General features: G+C 38.9%; 1 protein-coding gene across 5 annotated transcripts; it reads left to right on the forward strand.

The window, feature by feature from the left end:
* The first annotated feature begins 634 nt into the window (after window positions 1-634).
* On the forward strand, window positions 635-24866 carry kiaa0513 (KIAA0513 ortholog). Of its 5 annotated transcripts, none has more exons than XM_028003879.1 (13): window positions 635-784; window positions 11283-11812; window positions 13581-13680; window positions 15274-15347; window positions 15635-15705; window positions 18096-18303; window positions 18389-18423; window positions 18524-18596; window positions 19109-19186; window positions 19371-19448; window positions 22914-22994; window positions 23191-23285; window positions 23499-24866. In XM_028003879.1, the coding sequence occupies exons 2-13, from the start codon at window positions 11451-11453 to the stop codon at window positions 23546-23548; spliced, it is 1305 nt and encodes a 434-aa protein (XP_027859680.1). In that variant the 5' UTR covers window positions 635-784; window positions 11283-11450; the 3' UTR covers window positions 23549-24866. The 5 variants fall into 5 exon arrangements, with proteins under 5 accessions (XP_027859680.1, XP_027859695.1, XP_027859687.1 ...); XM_028003894.1 differs by having other exon boundaries at window positions 19371-19400; XM_028003886.1 differs by having other exon boundaries at window positions 18096-18297.
* The last annotated feature ends 1013 nt before the right edge of the window (window positions 24867-25879 follow it).

Consider the following 25879-nt stretch of genomic DNA (forward strand, 5'->3'; position numbering starts at 1 on the left):
TAGCAGTTTGTGCTAAATGGTTCTGTAGCTTGTATGAGCAAAGGGGACAGAAATATTTATCGTTCATGTTGCAAATAGATACGTGGATCTGTATAATGAAAATAAAAAACAGTTTGAGCATAAAATACATTTCTCAATTATACATGTTATCTACTTTTCTATTTTTATCTAATGGTGCCCAGCGGGATAATAATTAGCTATGCTACATGCTAAAATTAGCCTTCCCCTGTATGAATTACGAATTTCACTAGTTTACAGCTGTTAATTGTATTTTCAACCTAATCTAGAAAAGCGTATTGATTTACTATGTGAAAAAATTTAAGAAGGTAAAAATACCTTTTGTTGACTTTGTGAGTTTTGCATCGTTGATCGTGCACCGAACATCAGTGGAAGAACCTCTCAAACTTCTTTCTTTCTTCTTCCGTTCCTCTTAACTCCGCGTCTTAAGGTATTTATACTAGTGATTATGAAAATAGCGCCCCCTTCATTTCCGGAATGCAATAGTCCCATTTCCAAATAAGGTATGGGACTGACGGAAAGGTCCGTCCCCGCCCCTTTCTGTTTGCTGCAGCGAGGTCCTTCTCAGAAATACCGTTGATAACGTCTTCGCAGCGCTGATTGGCTGCTGCTCCTCCTGACGTCATTGGGTCCCCCCTGGCTTCGTCCTCGCATCTACTGGCGCATGCGCAGCAGAGTACAGTCTCACAGTGGAGGAGGTTGATCCGTAGAAACACGGACAGTGGGCTTACTGTTGTGTCCGGACTCCGTGGGACGGTTCGTTCAGGTACAGCTGTCTGTCACGCTGTTGTTTTATTTTGAATTCCTCATGTTTACTTCACCGGAAGTCAGGTTTCATCCTGTCTGTGAGTCTGAATGGCCCCGGGGTCACAGTGGAGTTCGGTTCTGGTTCCTTGACCTCTGCTGTGTGTTGCTATGGGTTCGTGTCTCCTTGGGTGACCCCCGTGACCCCGCACAGAGCTCCACGGACATGCCGTGGTCACAGCACGACTCGGTTCTCCAGGAAACGTCAGCTGTTTGTGTTTACTCTCTGCCGCTTCCTGCAGGAACCGATCCTCCTTCAGAAATGCTCCAGTTTGTGCTCTTATAGCTCTCTGACCCAAATCCAGTCCAGGTACCACCAGACTCAACATTGTATTTTAACAGACTGTATAAACAGCTGGATTCGGCTGGTGTTTCATCCACTAAGCTTGTTTTATTTGTAGCAGATTGGGACTTCATTCCTTTTATCATTCATTGAATTGGTTTAAAAATAGTTTAGTTTAGGTAAACAGTAAAGGTTCTGTGTTTTGCTAAGTAAGCCGAATTGCTCTGATCTTTATTCTCTTACATAGGATTAATTTGTTTTTACACATGGCTTTGTATTAAGTCCTGTAGGTGCATTAAATCTGAATAGAAAATGACAGAATTATTTTTTATTTATTATTCCCATGGTTCAGAAGTCAGACTCCACAGGCTGGAGTGAAAAATATTTGGGTGAAAATATTATGCAGAAATGGTAAAGTTACTGGAGAAATGATGTGAAAATCTAATTCTGATCCGAAAACATAAAACATTTTTTTTCAATGTTACACAATGTAGCTGGAGAAACCATCACAAGAAAACGACTCAAGGTTCATCAACTGTAGATGATCAACTTGAAACAGTTTACATTTCTGTCAAGCAAATTAATTAATATTTTTATTAAGACTGCAAATGGTAAAGTAAGAATGGATGTGGACTGGATGTTTTGTTCTGTGAGTCATTTTCATTTTGGGTTGCGCTTATAGAAAATGAGCAGAAATCACAATGGAAACTCACCTGCCTGCTTGGGAAATATGTGGTTCAAAATAATTATTTTTGCAAGTGCAGATTATTTATTTTTGCGACATTTTTTAAATACTATTTTATTTTTTCTTTATATATTTATTTAATCATAAAAGTAGCTGGTAGTGCTGTTTCTGGGTTCGTCTTTCTGCCCTGCAAGGACAAGCAGGTTCAGATAATGGATGGATGGATGGATGGATTTTTTAAACTTATTTTGACTAAAACAAAACAGACTTTAATTAAAATGTTTGTTTCTTAAATCAGAAATTCTGTAAACCAATTCCTCAGGGTTGGAAGTCTGTGTTAATCTTTCGCCATGTAAGGACTTCATCCGGCATGTTTTTAGGAATGCACTTTGCCAGCTTGACTGGCAGAAACTCTGCTTATCTCGACGTGCACATGGAGCATGATTTCCTCTTAGCGTTTTTTTCCAGCATGCACAGCCTCCTTACACTGCAAAAACACAAAGTCTTACCAAATATTTATGGTCTAGTTTCTAGTGCAAATATATTAGTACACTTGAAATAAGACAAAACTTACAAATATCTTTTCTGCAAGATATAGGAGCTTGTTTTAAGTAAATGATTCCTGAAAATTGACAAACAAGTGTTAGTTCCATTAGCAGATTATTTCACTTATATCAAGACTTTATAAGTAAAATAATCTACCAAAGATGCAGAGCTTTCAGACCTCAAATAATGCAAAGATAACAAGTTCATATCTATTTAGAAACAACAATACTAATGTTTTAACTCAGGAATGGTTCAGAAATCAATATTTGGTGGAATAACCAGGAGGTTTTCAATGGGGTTCACTGCAGAGTGCTCTTCGTTGTTTTTCAGAGCTGTATAAGTTTATAACCTCACTTGTAAACTCAAGCAGTAACTCATATGCCGTCAAACACTTCTTCTTTTTTTGCTTCAGCTCCATGTTTGACTTAAAGTCTAATTGCACAACACAATCAGAGCGAATCCATTTGAGCTGCAGTAAACCAGGAGCGTTTGAGTGGATCTCTGCAGTCTGAGCCTGTAATCGTATTTCAGCTGACAGTAACGCAGAGGTGTCTCAGAGAAATGTCGCTCCCACTCACCGGCGAAAGGAGCTGATAAAAAGTTGTCACCGCCAGCGAGAGGCGGTGATAATCAGCCAAACACGTCCTGGTGCAGTTCATCCAACATTCCTCACGCTGCAGCACCAACAACAGTCTTTCTAAAGCTTCCTTTCACATCACTGCACTGCAAAAACACAAAATTTCTAAAAGTATTTTTTGTTTAGTTTCTAGTGTAAAAACCTTAGTACACTTGAAATGACACCAAACTAATTTACATTCATTTATTTAACTTTTCATTGGCAGATTATTTCACTTATAACATGGAAAAATGTCTTACTATAAATGAAAAATTTGCTGGTGGAACTACTACTTTTTCATCAATATAATTTTGTTTTACTTTAAACAAGTTCATATAGCTTGCTAAAAAGTTACTTGTAGATAAATTTTTCAAGTGTGCTAAGACATTTAAACTAAAAACTAGACCAAAGATTTGACTGCTACCTTAAATGTTTCTCTCTGTTGGATTATGGAGCTCAAACAGTTTGGAAATTGTCTTGTAAATCCTTCCCAGATTGATTGGTAGCAACAGTTGCTTCTCTAAGTCTACGTTCACAAAGGAAGTTATTTATTTTTTATTTTTGCTAGTTCGTTCTAAGTCAGACTTCTGTGAGAGCGTTTTACTACTTCACAGCGACTTGCTTACAGAAGTAGTAATGGATGAAGACTTTTATGGATTGATTTTAAATTATTCAGCAGTGGTGACCAACTGTATCGTCACAAAGTCATAACAAGACAAAGGAAGCTAATGAAAAGCAATCGCAGCTAATGGCGACGGCCTTTTGTGGAGCTTTGAATGCAGCTTCTGTCGATGAATCTGTTGGATGTGCAGTCGTAGCTGAAAGGGATGGGATTGTGATGTGATTTGGTGGCACAGACTTCTTTCAAAAGTTCATTATTACAATATTCAGCCGTTGTTCACTGTAAAAACACTTTTATCAATATTAAGGAATTATTGAGCTAAAAGAAGCTCTTATATCTTGACAGGAAGTTACTTTTAAGTTACCTTTGTCTTATTTCAAGTGTACTAACTAAGATATTTGCACTAGACAAAAATATGTCATAAGATTTTGTGGTTTAGCAGTGCTTACATCCAGATTTACCATATCTGGCTTCTTCTGGCGCAGAATTATGACCCATGTCTCACGTCAACGACGGAAAAATTGGATAAAATGCGACATGACCGTTCAGACAGCAGACGGTTTGAAAACAAGTTTGACAAGTGGAGGTGGCAAAAATGTGATTTTTGGGGGTGAAAAGGTCAGAACTGGGTGATTCAGACTGAAAACGTCGTACATGGATCGTGGTGTGAACGTAGTCTGATGACTTTCTGGCCTGGCATTGCGTTCAGTTGTTACATTTGACTCGGTTGTGGAAAAGATTAATGATTTACTTAGAAATCTTCTGAATCACCGTAAAGATCCGTGTTGATATTGTTGGACAGAAGACCTGCTGGATCATGAAATGGATCCATTTGGTTAAACAATAGAAACGTGTCGCATGTCAGGTGTTGGTGTAAACAAGAAGTAAAGAAGAAAATGCTCTTTTGCAAACAAAAGGCGGCTTTCACTGGTGCTGCTTCGGCGATTGGGAGACGCTATAATGGGAGCTATCTAAAAACTCTCAGATTGCAGAAGGACACTGAAGGATTGTGGGTCAGGAAGTCCCGAGCTGGGGATCGGGTCCTGCTCTCCTGAGGATGAGCTTTGTTCAGCGATGACTCCGGGAAAGGGACAGCGCAGCTACCCTGAAGCGATATCCCATCATGCACCAGTGGCAGAGCAGAGCGGCTGATTTATTCTTCTGCATTTGCTGCATATGGTTCATAAAACTGAGGTGACAGAGATACATGGAAAGGGTGCAGAGCTGCTGGGCTCTGCACTGCAAAAACACAAAATCCTACTAAATATTTTTTAATACTAAGAGATGCAAATTTCTTAGTACACTTGAACTAAATTACAAGTAACTTTTCAGCAAGATATAAGAGTTTGTTTTAGATAAATAATTTCTTAGTATTGATGAAAAAGTACTTGTTCCACTGGAAGATTATTTTGCTCTCAGCATATTTTCCTTCTTGTTTTTAGGTCGGTCGCAATAAGCAATAAATCAATTAAAAGCATAATAAATGAAAACAAGCTCAATAATGTCAAATTGCATGAATATTTATTTTTCTCTTTTCTTTCTTTCTACCAAAAACTGGATGACTAAAGTCTTCAGTCTGGTGATTTGGTCTCAGCTAGCTCCTTTTATTAAGGACAATTTTGCTTACAGCAACTTCATAATTAATTTAATTTGTTGTTTCTGTTTAGTTTATTTAATTTGGTTATTTAAAGTGTCTTCCAGTTTCAGAAGAAATTCTGATTAATTATTGATTAATTATTATAATTATTATGCCATTACCATTATATTACTTGGAAATTGTCTCTAAACAACAATTTTATCGTTTATCGCAATAAATTCTGGGACATTTTATTGTCTAGCAACATTTGTTATTGTGACAGGCCTTGTTGTTATAAGTAAAATAATCTGCCAATAGAATTACTTTTTTATTTACTTAAACAGGCTTCTACTTCTTGCTGAAAAGTTACTTGTAAGTTGATTTTGTCCTAATCCAAGTATAAGATATTTGCACTTCACTGAAGCTGTTTGACTGCAGGCCTGATGTTCACTCTGCCCCCACATCATCTTTACATCTACTGTATATTCAGTCTGCAACAAGAAAGAAAAGCCTGGAGAGACATACAGAGGCTGGTGACTATAATATATGTTGCTGGGCGATAAATTGCTATTGCGATAAACAATAATATTGTTGTTTTGAAACTATTTTCAGGTAATTTAATGTTAATTGCATAATAATAACGCAAGAACACATTCTGAAAGATCAATAAACTTTAAATTCTACTGCATATTTAACACGGGAACTGTAAGACAATTTAAATCCGAAATAAAAAAAACAAAACAACAGAAACAGCAAATAAAATGAATTATGAAGTTTCTGTTCTTCAAGACAAGGAGCTGGTTGAGACCAAATCACCAGACTGACGACTTTAGTCATCCAGTTTTTGGAAGAAAGAGAGAAAAGAGAAAATCTATAAATCATACAAATGGAAATTATTGAGCTTGTTTTAATTTATCATGCGATTAATTGATGTATTGCTTATTGGAACAGCCCCCCCCCCCCCCCCCCCCCCCCCACACACACACACACACACACACACTCTCACAGGGCAATTTACAGAGACAAACCAACCTAACAGTTATATTTTAGGATTGCGAGAAGAACATCATGCAGAGATCCAAACCCAATGCTGGCTATATGCCAATAGTGCTACCATTAAATCTATACATATTTTATATATATAAAAAATTCCCTTCTCACCCACCGCGGGTGGTTCTTATCCTCTGAGCTCGGGTCCTCTACCAGAGGCCTGGGAGCTTGAGGGTTCTGCGCAGTATCTTGGCTGTGCCAAGGACTGCACATTTCTGGACTGAGATGTCTGATGTTGTTCCTGGGATCTGTTGTAGCCATTGGTCCAGTTTGGGGGTGACTGCCCCGAGGGCCCCGATGACCACAGGCACCACTGTGGTCTTCACCTTCCAGGCCCTCTCCAGTTCCTCCCTGAGGCCCTGGTATTTCTCTAGTTTCTCGTGCTCCTTTTTCCTGATGTTGCAGTCGCTTGGTATTGCTACATCTACCACAACGGCTTTCCTCTGTTGTTTATCCACTACGACAATGTCTGGTTGGTTCGCCATTACCATTTTGTCTGTCTGGATCTGGAAGTCCCACAGGATCTTAGCTCTGGCGTTCTCCGCCACCTTTGGGGGTGTTTCCCACTTTGGTCTCGGGGTTTCCAGTCCATATTCTGCACAGATGTTTCTGTACACTATGCCTGCAACTTGGTTATGTCGTTCCATGTACGCCCTCCCTGCCAGTATCTTGCACCCTGCTGTTATGTGCTGGACTGTCTCAGGGGCCTCCTTGCACAACCTACACCTTGGGTCTTGTCTGGTGTGGTATATCTGGGCCTCTATTGCTCTGGTGTTTAGGGCCTGTTCCTGGGCGGCCAGGATGAGGGCCTCTGTGCTGTCCTTGAGTCCAGCTTTTTCCAGCCATTGGTAGGATTTACTGATATCAGCCACTTGGGTTATTTGCTGGTGGTACATCCCATGTAGGGGCTTGTCCTCCCATGATGGTATCTCTGGCACCTCAGCCTCCGTTCCCTGTTGTCTGAGATATTCACTGAGCACATTGTCTGTTGAGGCTTTGTCCCTGATGTATTTATGGATCTTAGTTGTTTCGTCCTGGACTGTGGTTCTCACACTCACTAGTCCTCTGCCTCCTTCCTTGGGCTCGTGTACAGTCTCAGGGTGCTGGATTTGGGATGGAACCCTCCATGCATTGTTAGTAGTTTTCTAGTCTTAATATCCGTGGCTTTTATCTCCTCCTTTGGCCAGCTAATTATTCCAGTAGGGTATCTGATTACTGAGAGGGCATAGCTGTTTATCGCACGGATTTTGTTCTTGCCATTGATCTGGCTTCTCAGGACTTGCCTTATTCGTTGGAGGTATTTAGCTGTGGCTCCTTTCCTTGTGACCTCATCGAGGTTGCCATTTGCTTGTGGTATACCTAGGTACTTGTAACTGTCCTCTATGTCTGCTATTGTTCCTTCTGGGAGTGAGACCCTTTCTGTGCGGATGACCTTCCCCCTCTTTGTGATCAACCGACCACACTTCTCTAGTCCGTGTATATATATATATATATATATATATATATATATATATATATATATATATATATATATATATATACGTATATATATATATATACTGTATATACAGTATGTTAAACTGAAGATTAACTGCAAAAATAGAAAATCTTACAAAGTATTTTTTATCTAGTTTCTACAGCAAATACCTTAATTCACTTGAAATAATTGCAACTTGCTATTAAATGCTCAGCAAGACATGAGAGCTTGTTCTAAAGGCAGTATGTTTTTGCATGCGGCCGTACGGCCACTTCCTGGTTGTATTTCCAGTTCCTCCAAGCAGCATCTGAGCTCTGTTTTGTGCAGATTTCCAGCATGAACAGCTACATCTGAGTCAGTTTCCGAGCAGATCACCGTCTCCTTTCCTTGTTTCCTTTTCCTTGCACTTCATACCAATGAGCTCCATGCAGCTCCGCCTGTTGGAAGAGTGAAAATATTCTGTTTTTTGCTTATATAAATGTGTAAATAAGCAAAAAGCAGACTTCTGTTTTAGTTATTCTGCTGACATCAGTGACTCAAACAGAAGGTATTCTGTGAAAACTGAACAGAAATGACAGAAATAACTTTCACCCTGCAAAAACAAAATCTTACTGAGTATTTTTGTCAAGTTTCTAGTGCAAATATCTAAAACTAACTTTTTGGCAAGATATAGAAGCTTGTTTAAAGTCACTAATTCTTGAATATTGATTTTAAAAAGCACCAGTTCCATTGGCAGTAAGTAGGACTTAAAAAAAAATATTAAGGTTCATATAAGATAAGATAAATCTTTATTGTCATTGTCACAAGGACAACGAAATTTAAAAGGTGCCATCAGTCAGTGCATACGCTTAAAACAAAAAATAACTGTCTCACAATTCACACACAATGTAAGAAGCCTTTTGTTTGAAAGTTTGTTAGTTTTGTCTTATTTTCAGTGTATTAAGCTCTAAGCTAAAATAAACAAAATAATCCATTGGTGAATAAAAAAGGCAAAAATTAGATTAATTGATCAAATCTTTTTATTGCCCAGCCCCAGCTTGGAGTTGATCCCACTTTGTTCAGCTTTGCGAAAACAGACCACTGGTTCTCAGTCTGGTTCAGTCTTCTGACCTTTGACCCTCTGTTTTGATCTCTTTACCGTTTTGACTCATTCGTCCACCATGTTGAAACATCCACACGTCATCGCCAAACCCTTCCTGGATTGCTGAAACATGTTGGTCTTGATGGACATTTTGATTCTGGGCTTTTCTTGCATAAAACTGCAGAACTGGGAGGAAGTTTAGACCCGAAACATAGTTTGGGATTCTCCATTTTGCACCACATATTCTCATTTGGTTTTCCCAAACAATCAGGAACAACGAGGATTCATCTGAGGAATTACCTTTGCACCGTCCCAGTAACGCTGCATTATGTAATAATGTAATAAAATCAAGCTTCAAGATGCAAGAAAACGTCAGTAAAACTGCATTTTAATGTAATAAAATCTTTCATTGATTTTTTTACGCTTCTTGATGGTTTTGTTGGAGAAAAGCAGCTTTTGAACCTTCATTTCTGCAGCTAAATCTCTCTACCTGAACTCCTTGATGATCCAGAAAACTTATTTGCGATGCAATATTCTGAGCAGTAGTTTCCTGCATGTGATGCAGAGTGCTGATGCTGCAGCTTTTCTTCGCAGGAAGCCATTGCTGAGGCCAGAAGACGTGATTTCAACACATCTGCTCCTCTTTTATAGCATTCAGTTTGCAGATCGGATCAGTTCAGGCTGTAGGCCGGAGCTGATAAGATGACAGGAGGTCAGCTCATCATTTAGAGCTAAAATACAGAAGATTTTTTTTTTCTTTTTTATGTTGTGATGAATTAATGTGGTTATTGTTTTTAATGATTAAAAAAGACGATGCAGAATTTGTCTCTGCAGAAACATTTCCACACCAGCATGCTGATCTTTTTTTATTTTGCTGATTGTCTGGGTGTTTTCCCCCGGGTGATACAGTGAATTATGTAACCACGTCATCCTCAGACCTGCAGATCAAACAAACCCCACGGCTCCAGTCTGTGTTCAGAGTAACGACATTACAGCTTCGGACCAAAGAACAGCTAAAACCGATTAGTTCAGCCAATAAAAAGGTTCCGTTCGGTTCTTTTTCACCGAGCTGGGAGGGAAACGATCACAGTGACACTGCTGCTTTATTGTCAACCAGAGCTCTGCAGAAAACTGCTGCGCAAATGAGAAGTTCAGATTTGACTGCTCTGACTTTGCCTTTTCTGTTAACAGTTTCCTGTTTTTTTCTTAAATCTCTAATGAGAAGCAGAACCGTCAATGTTTCAGTTTTACGGCGTTCAGATTTAAAACTGAGGCTAAATGTCATCCAGGAGCTTTTGCATCTTTTCTGGTTTCAAACCTTTATTTCTTCTTTGATGGATTTTGATGACCTGCACAGAAAATAATTTTTTTCTTTCATAGCTTAATAAAAACATGTTTTTATTTATCTTTCGACAGCATTATTAGAGGTAGAAGGAAATTTGTTTTAATAAACCTTCATTTGTCATGTAGTTTCTTCCAGCATCCATTGATGCTGTTTTAAAAGGCAATCAAGAAAAAAAAAGTCAGGAGGAAAAAAGAAAAGAAAGGAACAAGGACTGAAGTAAAAGAATGGAACAAGAGAGTAGGAAAGAAACTTCTTCAGTCAGAGGCTTCAACACTGACTGCTACTGGAGATCCTTCCTGCCCACAGCATCACAACGACTCTACAAAAGCTTGGATGATGAGTTTTGTCAGCGTTTGATTTCCCTTTGGGATGAATAAAGTAATTTTGAATGAAATTAATTGAATTGAAGCGAATTTACAAGACAATTTTATGTTGGAAGGAAGAAAACAAAGGAATAAGAAACAAACCTGAGTTACAAACAAAGAAACTAACAAACTGACAAAGAGAAAAACTATAAAAATAACTGACAAAGAAAATGGGAAACTAAAAGAGAAAAACTAACAAAGGAAGAAACTAACAAAAAGAGACACTAACAGTCGAAGAAACAAACTAGAGAATCAAAAAGCAAAGACAGAAACTAACAAACAATGAAGGAAACAAACAAAAGAGGGAATCATAGAATGACTAAAGGGAGGAGATAAAGGGGTGAAAAGGGAGGAATTGGAGACCAAAATGTGATGGAGACAATTAGGGAGGAGTGAAAGAACAAATAAAGGAAAAGAAGTGACAAAACAATGGAAAGAAGACAGGCAATTGAAGAAAAGAAGAGAAATGGGTGATAAATGAATAATTAATTTCTGCCGGTTTGTGTTTTTCTTTGAGTTCTTGCTGAAATATTCTGTTTATATCAACCAAACATCCAGAATTCATCTTGCAGATGTGCAGACCCTTTTGCCATTTGAGACATCTGCTTCTGGCAGAAACCACAGATAAATGTTTCATTAACTTCAGGTGATGTCTGGACTTCCCAGCTGGTATCTGCAGATCAAACAGTTGGAGATATTTCAGTTTTACGGTTCATTTGTTGAGTCTTTGTTTGCTGACCCATCCATGTGTCTTGACAGAGATTTAAGTTGCCTCTTGAAACATTTGTGCTGATTACCTTTGTTTTGTCCACAGATGTGTTTGTTTCATGACTTCTCTTGAGGTTGCAGTCCTCAGGGAGCGAGATGACCATCCAGACCTAGTGAGACGTTTCCCCTCAGCTGAAGCCCCCAGCTGGTCCTCCATCCACATGTTTCTATAAAAACCTCTTCCTGACTTCATACAAAGAGACAAACCTCCAACATGGACAACCTGATAGACTTTGATCAGCCATCAGCGGCCTCGTCTCTCTGCGTGGAGCCTCATCACCAGGCCCACTCGGACGTTTTCTCCCCCGAGCCGCGGTCGTCTGTTCATCAGGCCCCGTTCCTACCAGAACCCCTGGCTCCAACCAAAGCCGGCTCCCAGCGGGCGGACGGACACAACGAGGACAGCGACGCCACGGAGTCTGCGGACAGCGAGAACGACATGGACCCACCGTCTCTTGACTGGGAACTGAGGCGGTCATCGTCCTCGTCGGCTCACAGCGGCGAGGACGCCGACGCCGAGTCGATAGAGAGGAGGCAGTTCATGAAGGCCTACGTGGAGAAGGTGTTTCACGGAAAGTAAGGAATGACAACCTTTATTCCATATCTCACCTTCTGACCTCATTAAAACGACAGAGTGTTATCTTGGGGTAACGAAGCTGATGTTGGATCTGTGGTCCAGATTTTACAAGAAGATTTGTAGTTTTTTGTATCAAAAATATCTTATTGATCCCTAAGGAAAATTAATTAAACAAGTAAAATCCGTGTGACTGGCAAAGAGCAATCCGATCTGTAGCCTCAACAGCCCAGTAGGGTTCGAGTCAAATGTTTTAAGTTTCCGTCCACAAGCTTTTCACAATAGTTTAATGAAATTTTGACCCATTCCTCTGCGTCCTCGCCACTGTGAGCCGTCGAGGACGCAGATGACGAAATAACAGAGATGGGGCAGTTCATGGAGGTCTGTGTGGAGAAGGTGTTTCATGGAAAGTAAGGAACAACAACCTTTATTCCATACTTCACCTTTTGATATAAAATTGCACCTAGTGATATGTTGGGGTAACGAAACTGGTTAATGAACTGGATGTTGGATATATTGTTCAGTTTGCCCAGTTTTTACAAGAAGAGGTATAGTCTTTGTATCAAAATGCCTTATTGATTCCTAAGGGAAATTAATGAAATAAATAAGATTCATGTGGCTGGCAAAGAGAAGTCCGATCTGTTACCTCAAAACAGCCCTGTAGTGTTTGAGTCAAATGTTTTATGTTTCTTCTCACAATAGTTTCCTGGAATTTTGGCTGATTTCTCCTGAAATAACTGGTGTAACTGGTACCGATGCAGGTATCTGAGGTTTACTATCAACCAACACGAATCCAATTTAGAAAAACAGAGCTGAATGGTTTGGTTTTTTTTAAACACAGACATAATTACATCAATTTCAAATTTACTTGCCATCTCTGTAACAGTACAGCACACTTGGATACACCAACCGCTTCACAATCTTGGTCAAAAATGTGACAAGAAAACACCAATATGCTGACCACCTTGGTCAAATGTTAAAAAAATGCAATAAACCTTTAAAATGGCTCAGAAAGAGTAGTTAGAAAATCCTAAATATAATGTAAAATAAATAATAAAGCGCTCAGAGCACAAGGCACAGAAATAGACTGAATAGATCTGTCGTTATGGATCTGGTGCATTGTCACCAATAACCAATCTATATTTTTTTTCTATATCGGGATCGATACAGATACTAATAAAAGCCAGCAGGAGGATTTCTCGGAACGTCTTCTCTGCTTTTGCCTGGTTCGTTGTCCTCGTTTTATCTCCCGCAATAACCAGAAACATCGAGTCTCTTTAAAAACTCATGACTCGCCATCTGATCCCCTCGGGGCGACGACTGTCGGGGTGAAGAGTTGAAACGAGCTTCTCTAAATACCACGTCACATTTTGTTTCATATTTCAGACTTTTCCTTTTCGTTTTCTGCTGCTTTTCCTTTCAGTCCTGACCAGATTAATAATCATCTCTGGACCAAACCCGGTGACCTGCTGGTCTGCGGCGCTCACCACCCAGCCAGTGTTTAAGGATTACATGCATCAACATTGTCGTATTGACCTGCTTCATCTTTTATTAGCGATAAGCAAGTCCGAATTCTCTGTATATTTTTACAGAATCTGAAAAAGAGAATTTAAAACTGCAGGACTGCCCTGAGCGATGTTGAATTTTGGAAATGATCAGACACACTGTGGGATGAGAAAGCGGGTGTTTGTGGGGGTGTGTGTGGAAACCAGCCACGCCAAATGTTTCCCACAGATTTGATGAATTGCAGCTGAGCTGTTTGTTTTGCAGGGAGGACTTTGACCAGGAAGAGAAGGCGAGGTTTGGAGAGCTGTGCAGCGGAGAGAACGGAAAAGGCAGGGAATGGTTTGCCAAATACGTCAGCGCCCAGGTGAGTGCGTCCAGATGTCATGGCTGACCGCCTAAAAACATCATAACATCACTGAAGTTTAAGGGAGAAGACGTAACACAGGGACAAAACTGCTGAAAAGCTACATCCTGACACCACTTCCTTTTTTATTTTAGAGCTCAAACCTCAAGAATATTTTCTCACAATGTATTTAATTATTCTTTTTATTCACAGATTGGTTTTAAAGAATACACTTATTTACGTTAAGACTAGAAAATAAAAAAAATGAATTATTTCTTTCCCTTGTATTTCTTTTTGTCTGTTTCCCTCTGAACTTTTCTAACAGTGTCAGTAAAACTCACTGTGGGAATGTGCTGTGACCTTTTGAAGTGATAAATTTACATTTCTTTTTAAAAAAACACACACCAAAATTTGCCACATTAACAAAATGTGACATTAGTAAAAGCACTGAGGAAACCCAGGCTGTTTAGAGCTCCATAGTTTAGCCGTCCCACATGGCAGACACATCATTTAAAATTTTATCATCTTACAGAAAGTTAGACTTTACTTCACTGAACTCATATTTTGCTACAGTTCATGGTTTTCACACAATCATGGTGAATTTATTAAGATTTTCTTACGGAAAGTTCAGCCAAGAATGACGATGCCACACACTCTAGATTCTGACCCTGTGTAATATTCAGAGTTTTTTTTTTTAATTTAAACTGCTTTCATGTCCATAGTTTCATTTCCACTTATGCAGTTTATACATCAAAACGTAGGTATTTCTCTCTAGTTTCACCCGGTGCATCTCCCACTGCTGTAGGACTTACAGTTTTTGGTCAAATCAGTCCAGAGTGCAGAGAGCGTACTCCCAAAGCTCTCATTCACTCTCATTATAATAACAGAATGAATCACCATAGCAACCAGTGACTCAGCATTTTCTGAGGCAGTGATAATTTTACTATCCCTTTTTAGGAAATTAGTTTAATGGATTTTTTACTGACAAGCTTAACAATAAGACATAAATTATTGCAATTAAATTATAATATTGTCATTTTGAGACTATTTTCAACTAAAATAAAAGTAATAATGGAAAATCAATGCAAGTACACCGTCTCACACTTGAATTTCTTAATACTTAACAGTGAAACTGAAAAAGATTTTAAATATTGAAAATGAAAATAAACAAAACAACTGAAACATCAATAATTAAAATGGATTATAAAGTCTCTGTAACCAAAATTGCATTTAAAAACGTATAATCCAGCTAATTGCCTTAGTTCATAGATAAAACTATTAAAAATAAATAAAAATTCTTGAGTTTGCAAGTGAAAAGGCTGCATATGTTCAATTTTAAGGCAGCAGCTCCATAGACAATCATCAAAATTCCTACAGATTTTGTTTTTAGTTACCTTCACCATAATAATCTTAATGTTCTGGTAGATGTTAGATTATTTTGCTTTCTCTGAAAATGGAGAAACATTGTTTCTTTATTTAGCTGGACCTCAGTCACATTTCATATAGCCTTAAAATGTTTTGTTTTAATGTTTTTTGGTAAAATAACATCTTTTATTTTAAAGCGTTTAAAGGTGTGCAGCAGAAAGACGTAACTCAGTTATTCTGTTTTTGCAGCGCTGCCACTCCAAATGTGTGAGCGAAGCCACGTTCTACAGGCTGGTCCAGTCATTTGCCGTTGTTCTGTTTGAGTGAGTATGTCTGGATTCAACGTGTTTTCACTGAGTTTGACAGGAAATAACGAAGCAGGTGGTGTAATGAGCCGCTTCTGCTAAATAAGACAAATGATCGATGAGTCCTGGAGGAGAAAACAAAACGACGAGGAAGACCTGGATCTGATTTCAAATAATCTGAATAATTCAGGGTTTTTACTGAATTACTCAACAGTTAAAACGTTTTCCTGCCTTGTTTGGTTTATGTGAGATGAGATATTGTAGCTCCAGAGCAGAACATTCATAATCCACTTCTGTTTTTACAGATGTTACCAGATGGACGACTACAGCCCGGCGAAAAACCTCATGACCATGTGCTTCACGTATTACTACATCGGTAAGATCCGCTTCCACCTGGAAACACTCCTCCTTCCTGCTGATGTATTACTAAAATATTTATCACTTTTTTAAAGTTGTTCTTCAGTTTCTGTCAGTTTAATTACAAACACTCCCAAAGAGCACCTTTCACCTTAATTAGGTTAAAGTGAAACTTAACTTATGTGACTTAGAACCTTACGTGCTTCCATATTTCTAAACAGAACCACATAAAGAGTATTTTGCATCCCACACCGGACTCTGACTCATGTCACTTTCCTGTTCAGAGATGTAACCTCCGCCATCTTTGTTTCTCTTACGACTGGCTTCAGTTAAGGAAGACCGGCAGAGTTGGGTAGTAACTAGTTACATCTACTCAGTTACATTTACTTGAGTAACGTTTTGGGGGGAAAAATTACTTCTAAGAGTACTTTTACTATGCTGTGCTTTTTACTTTTACTTGAGTAATTTTATTTTGAAGTATTTTTACTCTTACTTTAGTAAAATTTCTGGATTTTCTACCCACTGAATGAAAAACAAACAAGTTTTATCCAAAAAAGACACGGACACACAGCTGCAGTTTTTGTTACAGTTTTTCATGAAAAGAAACAGATTTGGAAAAAATTATCTTGCCGGATTTTGTTATTTTTTTGTTACATATATAAATTGTTGTTTGTTTGTTTTTTACCTTACAATACCAAATTTTTCACTTCTTTATATTTTGGCCTGTCTGATGATGTAATTTTTAAATGTTAATTAATAATTAATAATTTGATCAGTTACTCAGTCATTTAGGCCAAACTCAACAAGTCAAAAGAACTTCTGGGCCAACATTTGTTTTTAAATAAGAAAATAAAAATTGGAAAGTTTACAATAAAGTCAAGCAATGGAAGTTGTTTGATTTTGTTGTTTGTAATTCATTGTAGATCCAAAACTTAAAAGAAATTTCATCTAGTTTCTATTTGGGCTTGTTTGAACAAATTTATTCTCTTATAAGAATAAGATTTGAGTCAAAGTGCTTGTTATATTTCACCAAGTTTTATAAATTCAATAAAATCTGATTTAGCAACTTTTCAGTAAACATTGATGTGTTTCTACTTATTATTTAAAAATTGGTTATAAAAAGACACATACTTTGTGTTAACAGCATCATTTTCTATATTATATGAAAATAATGTTGGCTACAATTTTACCCTGATTAAAAGTTTGCATTAACACCTGTACTGCACAAATTTGTATCGATCTTGAATTACTAAAATCACACCAAGGTCCACAAATGGCCCCGGGGCCACAGTTTGGACACCCGGATCTAAATGATCTCGCCGAGTTAAAGTTGACTGCGTCTCAAACTGCGTTGCAGCAGGAACGGCAGCCAGCTGTTTGCATCACTCTGTGCTGATTCAGACGGTTACCACCTCTGGTTTGCTCTCTTGCAGCAACACCACAAATAAAAGCCACATTTCTGCTTATGCAAGCAGGAGGCCTTGTGTGATTAGTACACACTGCATTGCATCAACATGCAGCTGGCTCTCCAGGTTGCTCCACCTAGGCGTTTCTGCTTCATCCGGTGGTGAACCTGCAGCAGGAAGCTTCGCTCAGACGCACGAGAACAAGAACGAAACTCGATCCAAAGAAAAGCAGCCGGCTGTTTGTTTAAAGGCTCTTTGAGCCGAAGGATTAAAAACTGTTTTCATTGCCTGTCCACTGAGCTGCAGCTGGTCTAGGTGTTGCCAAATACTGTTGAGGTGTTTTCACACCGAGCTGCTGCTCTGTAATGACCCGTGAGATGAACCTGTCTGCAGAAACCCAACCACAGATAGCTGATGGTAAATCCTCAAAGGCGACTTTTTTATTTCTTTTTCCAGTCAGCAATAGAGTTACAACTTAGAAAACAGAAATATCCTCCGATTATTTGCTGTATTTTTTCTTTCTTATTTATATAAACCAGTACTAACCTCTAACCGTGGTTACTAAGGGTTAGAGGCGTAAATTCTCCATAAAGCAATATTTGATATCTTTCCAATCAGACTTACCTATAAAGTATATGAACATTAATGTTCTTATCTTGTAAAACATGTTTGCTGCAAATCCATGATTTCACCAAGTTCTGACAGTCATCATTATTGGTGCTGCTATCCTTTTCCTGTTAAAACTTATGAAATAAAATGACAAGTTTGTTTCTATCCTTGTCTGTTTATGCAGCCGACCGCGCAGCACATTGTGACCGTTTTTACATTGAAATCAACAAAATAAAAGTGATGTTACGCCACCGACTGCCTGTTTTTTGACAGGCTTTGAAGCCGTCATGGTGAAGTTCAGGATAGCGTGACGTCACGTGCAAACGGTCAATAGAATGAATTTATTTTCTCAGATTGTTACTGTAACGTCTCCGTCTGCATGCCTCCTGTGCAGGAAAGTGCCCGCCGTCTCCCTCTGACCTGCTGGACCGCGGTAACCCACAGGCAGGCCTGGACTCGTACCTGAACAAGGCGAACTCCTGGCTGTCGGGGAAGAAAGACGCGGCAGAGCGCCTTCTGAAAAACACATCGAAAACTGACGTCAAAGGCTTCTTCGGAGGCCTGGAGAGCAAACTGAGGAGCACAATGGCTCCCAGGTCTGAGTGAGTGACAGCAACACGTCTGCTTTTTAGCTCTTTCCATTAAAACTTTCTCATGTGTCTCCATTCCTGCGTTTTCTGAGGACAGTGAAGGCTCCATTGAGGTGAAACCCAAGTCACCAGGTAAAATGCAGCAGCAATCAGTCTGCATTCTCCACTTTCAGTTAATAAATAAATATATATAAAAATAAACTCTTCCATGTTTTTAATTTATTTTCTCCAGGATCAGAGGCTCCAGAAGAGAAGAAAGGAGAAAAGATTTATCTGTACACTCACCTGAAACAGCAGCCCATCTGGTACAAAATGTTTTATATAAAAACAGGATTCATACTTTTGCTTGAAAATAATTTAATTTCAATTAGGTGGGTTTTTTTCAAGGTCTGGAAAGTGCTTGAATTCTGTATAAAGTCCTTGATACTCAGACTGCACAGTTTTGTAATGAGGTGCAACATAACGCTTGATTCAAAACCTAAATTTGGAAAATGTTTACAGTTGATACCAGATATTTTCATACACCTAACAAAATGAAAAAAACACACAAATCGCCTTCTGAAGTTAAATCAGACTAAACTTCTGCTGTTTTAGGTTTAATTTTAAATAATAATATAATAACTCAAATTATTTCATTTATTCCAGCTTTTGGTAGAAAGGGAGAAAAGAGAAAAAGGATAAATCATAAGAATGGAAACGATTGAGCTTGTTTTGGTTTATCCTGCGATTAATTGATTTACTGATTATTGCGACAGGCCGAGTGGAGCTCATGCTGTTGGTGTTGGAGGAAAACATGTGAACGCTCCGTCTGTTTCAGGCACACGCTGAGGTTCTGGAACGCGGCGTTCTTCGACGCCGTCCACTGTGAGAGGACGAAGAGATCTCCGACCACGAGGTGAGTCAGGACGAGAAGTGTGGAAATGTTTTCGACTCTGTTTGGGGAAGTTTTGAGGGTCTGGAGTGACGCTTTTTTGTCTTCTGTCTCTGCTTCTCCTCCCTTTCTGACTAAAACGCCGTTTCTGACTCTTTCTGCTTGTTGACTGTGACTCTTTGTTTCCTTGTGCCTTGCTACCGGGCAGTGGAGCGCAGGACGCAGAGAAAGACAAGAGGTCTGTCCTTCCTTTAGGCTCTAACGAAGGCATAAATGAGAGAAAATGGTAGGATTTAAGTAGGTAGAGGACTGCGGTGCAGTTATTGTTATAACTCAGAGAGAAGCAATGCAACACGCCCCATTGGTCAGATGTTGGGTGGCATCTGACCAACACAAACAGTCAAAACTTAAACATTTTTATGTTTATCATTCTGGAAAAGCGGGCTTCATGAATAATACCTGGCTGTTTTTTATGTTTTTAAATTTTGCTATAAAAACTTCCCACACCTTGGGGTGCTGCGGTGGCGCAGGAGCAAAGCACGACACACGTATTGAGGCCATGATTCTCTTGGCGGTGGTCGCAGGTTCGATTCCCAGCCTGGTGACATTTGCTACGTGTCTTCTCCCGCTCTCATTGCCCTCTTTCCTGTCTGGCTACTTTCAGATAAAGGCCACTAGAGCCAACAAAACCTTAAAAAAAAAAACTTCCCACACCATGGTGCCACCACCGTGCTTCACTATGGACTCCTGTTGTTGAAGATCTAGGCTGCATTCACACCAGCCTCGTTTAGTCCGCCTTAATCGAACTCCAGTTCATTTGTCTTGAAAGCCCGGTTTGGCCGAGTGGAGATATGAACGTGCAATCGAACTCTGATGCAGACCATAAAAGCAAACTGGTTCACCTACAAACCTCGGTCTCACTTCGATCTAAACAAACTTTGGCGTCGACCGGAGACCACTCCAAAAGCAGGAAATAGACTATAATGCAGGGCATTCTGGGTAAATACAAGTAAGTTGCGCTAAGCATCTTCTTCAGAGGCTTTCATGTCGCTTCCTTGGTGCAGCGCCCCCACAGGCTCTTTTGACTCTGTGCAGTTGGGGCCTTTTTTAGAGGATTCAGTCAGAAATAACTGGATTGTTATGAAGTTTAATCTTTAGACATCTCGCATTTGCGGATCAATCGTTAAACTTCTGGACAGGTTCTGAGAAGGACAATATGAGACACATTATTAAGTATTTTAATCAGAGATCAACATGTCGTTCTTGTTTTAACTAACTAGATTTAGTAATTTAAGGTTTGTTTAGCAGTCTCTAGTTTTGCTTTCGATATTTCTGTGCCGTCTTCGTCTCTTGGCATGCTGTTGTCTCCCTGCTTCTGTGATTCTTGTGTCGCCCCCTGGTGAGCAAACGCATCGCAGCCACAGAGTGCACAGACAGGTTGTGAAATGACTGCAGCGATAAATATATTTTAATGGGGAGCAGTCGACTCTGAAGGTGCTCTCTGCTTCTTCACAGCTCACTGCATGTTCACACCAACGATCTGCCTGAAAATGAGACGTCTTCTCCATCTGCATGTTCCTTCTGCTCGCCTCTGTGCTTTCCTCTGCAGGACATTTCCACCATATGGATGATGTAATGTTGGGATTAAAGTAGATTATTTAATTGAAATGTAGATTCCAGGATTTCTAAAAAAAAATTTTTTAAATCATAATAAAAGCTAAACATTTACTTGAGTTATTTTGCGTTTTTGGTCCAAACCTGAGCATCGAAAGAGATTTTCTTTTCTCTATATGTCCCATTCCGGTCAACAGCATTTCTTTATTGCCTTGAGGAAATCAAATCACATCTGTTTCAGTTTTTAAAGGTCAAAACATGCAACAGCTTTGAATTTTCCAGCAGTGGCATTTAGGGAAGGCATTTATGGAATCACAAAATATAATTTTTTTTTTTTAATAAAATAAAATTAAAATAATGTTTTGTACCTTTTTATTTTATCTGCTCAATCATTAAATAAACAAGTAATATTTTATTGCAATGGCCTAGAAGTAAAAAAAAAAAAAAAAAAAAGTCTTGCACTATCAAAAAGCATGCATACAGTTCATAATTTTATGGGATTGGTTTTGTATTTTTGGGCTAAAAAAGGACAAAAAATAGAAGCTAAGTCTTCTAAAACATTTTGCTGTATTAATATAAACGGGCGGAGGCATCCAAGTTGACGGATGTTTGTGTTTCTCTGCTTGCAGAAGTTAGATGAATAAAGAAATCTGGTTACCAAATCAGAAATATTTCTATTTTAATATTTAATTAGTAAAAATCTGATAATTTTTTAAAAATGGGGCATGAGACCAGGTTTGCTCCATTCTGGAATCGTGATCGAGGACCGCATAAAATTATCAAGCGGGCCACAAATGGCCCTCGGACCACACTTTGAACATCACTGTTTTAGGTGCATAAAGCATCTAATTAAATTTGAAAAAATTATTTGATCCCAACTGAATTGATAATTTTATTCTTTTGGCTCTTTTAGGAACAAACTTTAGTTCTTTGAATCTCCAAACTAAATCACTTCCTGTTTGCCCTTTGAGTCTTTTAATACTAGAAATACAGATAATAATCATTTCTAATCAGAAGAGAGACTTTGTAGGCATACTAAGTGAACAGACTGAAAATGCAGTTACTGGTTGCCATGGCGATTCCCTCCTTTTGCGGGAGCTGGAAGTGGGAGGAGCCTAAAACAGCATTTTATTTTTTTTTTATCAGAGGCAGACAACAACACAAACTGCAAATAAACAGTAGTTGTGTGGTAGCTCCTATAATTTATATAAAAATTATTTAACCATGGCAGGCAAAACCCTCTGGTGGCCACACACATACATTTTTATGAGTTTTGACCACAAGTTATGCGAGATCTTCACTCTGGGCTTATTTGTCAGAAAACGTTCAAGTCTATAGCACTGGGAGACACAGTAGATGAAAGTTGACAGAAATCCCTACAATTTTATGTGTAAAATGAATATGTGGAGATGAAACATATGTGGGCATGAAAGTGGTTCAAATCAAATTTTTAGTGTGTGGGACATTATCTGGGAAATCTGAAAAGAAATCATCAAAGTTAAGCTGCAATTGTGCAAAAACTGTATAAAGTATTAAAACACAATTTCAGTGGGATAAAGTGCAGCTTTCTGTGAACTGCTTAAACTTTGAATGGTGTCTCTGCTGGAAAGTGTGGCTGATCTGTGGAGCTCGTTGCACTGAGATCCAGTTATAGTTCACTAATCCCATATCTCATTACTCAGTATTGTTTTTGTGATTGATCTGCGATGCCTTTTGTAGCAGCGCTTCATGTCTCTGCTGTTGGTGTGTGCAGGCATGAAAACCTTTCCTGCTGCTGTTTTCAGTTTTTGCTCCTCATCTGGTTGCGACGGACCAACGATGATTCTCGGTGGAGGAATCATTTGTTGCTGTGCTGCTGCTGATGGCCGACGCATTTCATGTGTAGCAACCGCAGCAGTTTACAGTCCCAGGGTTGGATGTCATTGTTAATGTCTGAAGCTCTATTTCTGGGTTGTGTTTTTTTGTTTGCAACATGTCAAACATCCTGTTGCTTCGCGGTCACGCCGCCACCTGTGGTTTGACGCTCAATCATTTTCGCTTGGTGCTGCTTTGACACCCAGCCCTGAGCTGTTGCCGTGGCGAAGACGAAGGGGCCGGTCAGAGGTCAAAGCTGATTGCGGCTCTATGTGATCTGCAGGGAGAAGTGGCATCACTTGACCCCGAAGGAGAGAGAAGAAAGCTTGAAAATCGATGAGAACATCACTTTTGGCCAGCTGGGGTGAGGAACACTGCAAAAACACAAAACCTGACCAAGTGTTTCTGGTTTCCAGTGTAAATATCTTAGTAAAATTGGAATAAGACGAAATATGAGCTTTCATAAATAATTCCTTAACATTGACGAAAGTATTGAAACTTGATTCTGGCTGAAGTTGTTTTTGTATCATTTTTTTTTTTTTTACTGTTTGTGTTTTCAGGACTTTCACCCACAACATGCTGGCGTTCGGTCTGAGTAAAAAGCTCTGTAACGACTTCCTGAAGAAGCAGGCGGTCATCGGGAACCTGAACGAAGGTCAAGCTCCTCTAGTTCTTCATTACGTTTTCTTTTATTTTTTACATGACCCAGCAGTGTGTATCATTTGTTTCTGCACAGGTCTGGACTTTGACTATCCCATTGCATGTTGTGTGTATTTTCAAGTAGGCCTACAGCTGACCACTACTTTAGTAATTATTTATATTGTTTTATTTTTATTTACTCGTTTTATTTTTATTTTTCCACCTGCAGAGCAATACCAGCTGCTGAGCGAACATATTGAGAAGATGGCGGCGGAGTGAGTCGGAGATCAGCACTGGTTTCCTTCCAGTTTGACGTCACCTCTGTGTTTATGTGGTCCAGTGCTGAGAAATGCCATCTGCAAACTGCTGGAATATGAGCAATATTATATTAAATACACCATAAAGTCTGCATCCACTGTTCATGTGAAGGTGTCGCGTATCCCTGTCAGACTCGTTTGGTGTTTTGAAATGTCTCATTAAGATTCAGCTGTGATCTGATGTTCAGACGTTTATTTTATTTTATTTTATTCCTGTTCTGTGGATTTCCTTCTTAAACTGACAAGATGTTGACATAATTTAGAAATTCAAGCTTCAATCTGCACTGCAAAAACATAAAGTCTTAGTAATTTTAGTGTTGTTTCAATTTCTTAAGACCAAGTTATAAGTAACTTTTCAACCAGATATTGGAGCTTGTTTTAAGTAATTCATTCCTTAATATTGATGACAAAGTATTTGTTCCATTAGCAGATTATTTCACATGGAAAAAATGTCTTGTGAAATAAGTATTTTTAAATCAATATTAAGGAACAAGCGCTAACATTTTGCTGAAAAGTTCATTTTAAGTTAGTTTTGTTTCATTTCAACTTTACTAAGATATTTGCGGCAGAAACTCGACCAAAAATTCTTGGTAAAATTTTGCGTTTTTGCAGTGCAGGCTCACATTCTGCAAACCAAACAATAAAAACAAAAAAAAGGGAGAATTAAGATGTGAAATTATGACATTTTGTTCTGCTTTTAGCTGCGTTACCCGCCTCACAGACACACAGATTTTCCCGCCTGCTAAGTGCCTTGTGTGGATCGTTACTCCCGAACCTCGCCGCGCTTCCCTTCCTCCTCCAGGAGGCTTCATCAACCTGGCTGTGAGTGTCGTGTCCGGCCCGGCTGCCGGGTCCCGCTGCATGCTGCATGTCCAAACCCAGTGACTGAACTGTGGAGGTAGCTGCTGTGACTTTGTCCTGCCACTAAGGGGCAGCATTGCGTCAGAACTGTGACTGCCGTTAATATTTCTGGTGTAGATGTGATGCTAAATGTGGAAAAATCATCTGTGGCGCCCCCATGTGGTTCTTCTGTGAAGTGAAAGCATTTTGTTTTGTTTCCATTGATCCCGTGAAGAAGGATCGACCCTTTCAGAGTAGAAATGTATCTGTTGTGTTGTATTTGTCGACTCTCTATAAACCATTTGCACTAAATTTACGCTCTTCGTGTCCATCCCAGAGTGTTTCTGGTTTCAAAGTGGAGCTGTCCAATGTGTTCAATGTTAAATTAATGTAATAACATTTAAAAACAAAGTGATTAAATTGTGATTGTTTTAAAAAAACCAAATATTTTCTCTCAGTGTGACGTTTCTTGGTTGCTCTTCTGTGGAGGCTGGTTATTTACATATTGAAAAAAAAAATGAAATATGGAGAAACCAGAGAGAGTTTATTACGTTCCAATTTAAAAACGTAGCAGAGAATGACGGCTTTTCATCGGGTCAGTGTGGGCAGACACCCAGGGCGGTATTAGAAAGGGGTGGGGAACCCAAGAACTAGAAAATAAAACATTTTATTTGTCAGTTTTACTCTGAACTTTGCTGGTATTTGAATGCAGAAAAGAAAGGTTTCTTTTTGTTAGAACCAAAACAACTAAAAACAAAAAATTCAAAATGTGCAACTCAGGTGGACGTAAAAGGGTTTCTGTGACTTTTGCTAATTATATTTAATCCCTTGTGTCCTTCCTCCTTTCCTTCTGTGTTTTCTTCCTTCCTTTGTTTTTCTTTTCTTTGGTGTGTCCTTCTTTCCTTCCTTCCTTTTTTCTTTCTTTCTTCCCATGTTCCTTCTGTGTTTCCTTCCTTTCTTCTGTGCGCACATTTTTCCTCCCTTTCTTCCTTCCTTTCCATTTCTTTTCTTTTGTTCCTTTCCGTTTTCCTGGGTTGTTTCATTCCTTCTGTTTCCTTCCACGTATCCTTTCTTCCTTCCTTCTTTCACATTTTCTTGTGTCCTTCCTCCTTTCCTTAATATGTTCTTCTTTTATTTCATATTTCCTTCCTTCCTTTTTTATTCCACCTTTATTTATACAGGTTTTCTCATTGAGACCGAACATCTCATTAACAAGAAACCAGTTTTGTTTCTATCATTTCTTGTATCCGTCCTTCTTTAAATAAAACTCTTAAAATCTCAGCTCTCAAAGTTTCTCTAAAATCTCCTTTGACTAAATGTAATCAGACAAAATGAGTTAAAAGTATTTTCTCAGAAACAATCCCAGGTGTGACCACCAAAGACAAAACGCACACTTTTCCTCATCCGCTATTATTTGGCAATATTGTTGTTTTTCCAATACAGGATAAATGTC

The sequence above is a fragment of the Xiphophorus couchianus genome, chromosome 2 (assembly GCF_001444195.1).
Source record: "Xiphophorus couchianus chromosome 2, X_couchianus-1.0, whole genome shotgun sequence".
Taxonomy (NCBI): Eukaryota; Metazoa; Chordata; class Actinopteri; order Cyprinodontiformes; family Poeciliidae; genus Xiphophorus; species Xiphophorus couchianus.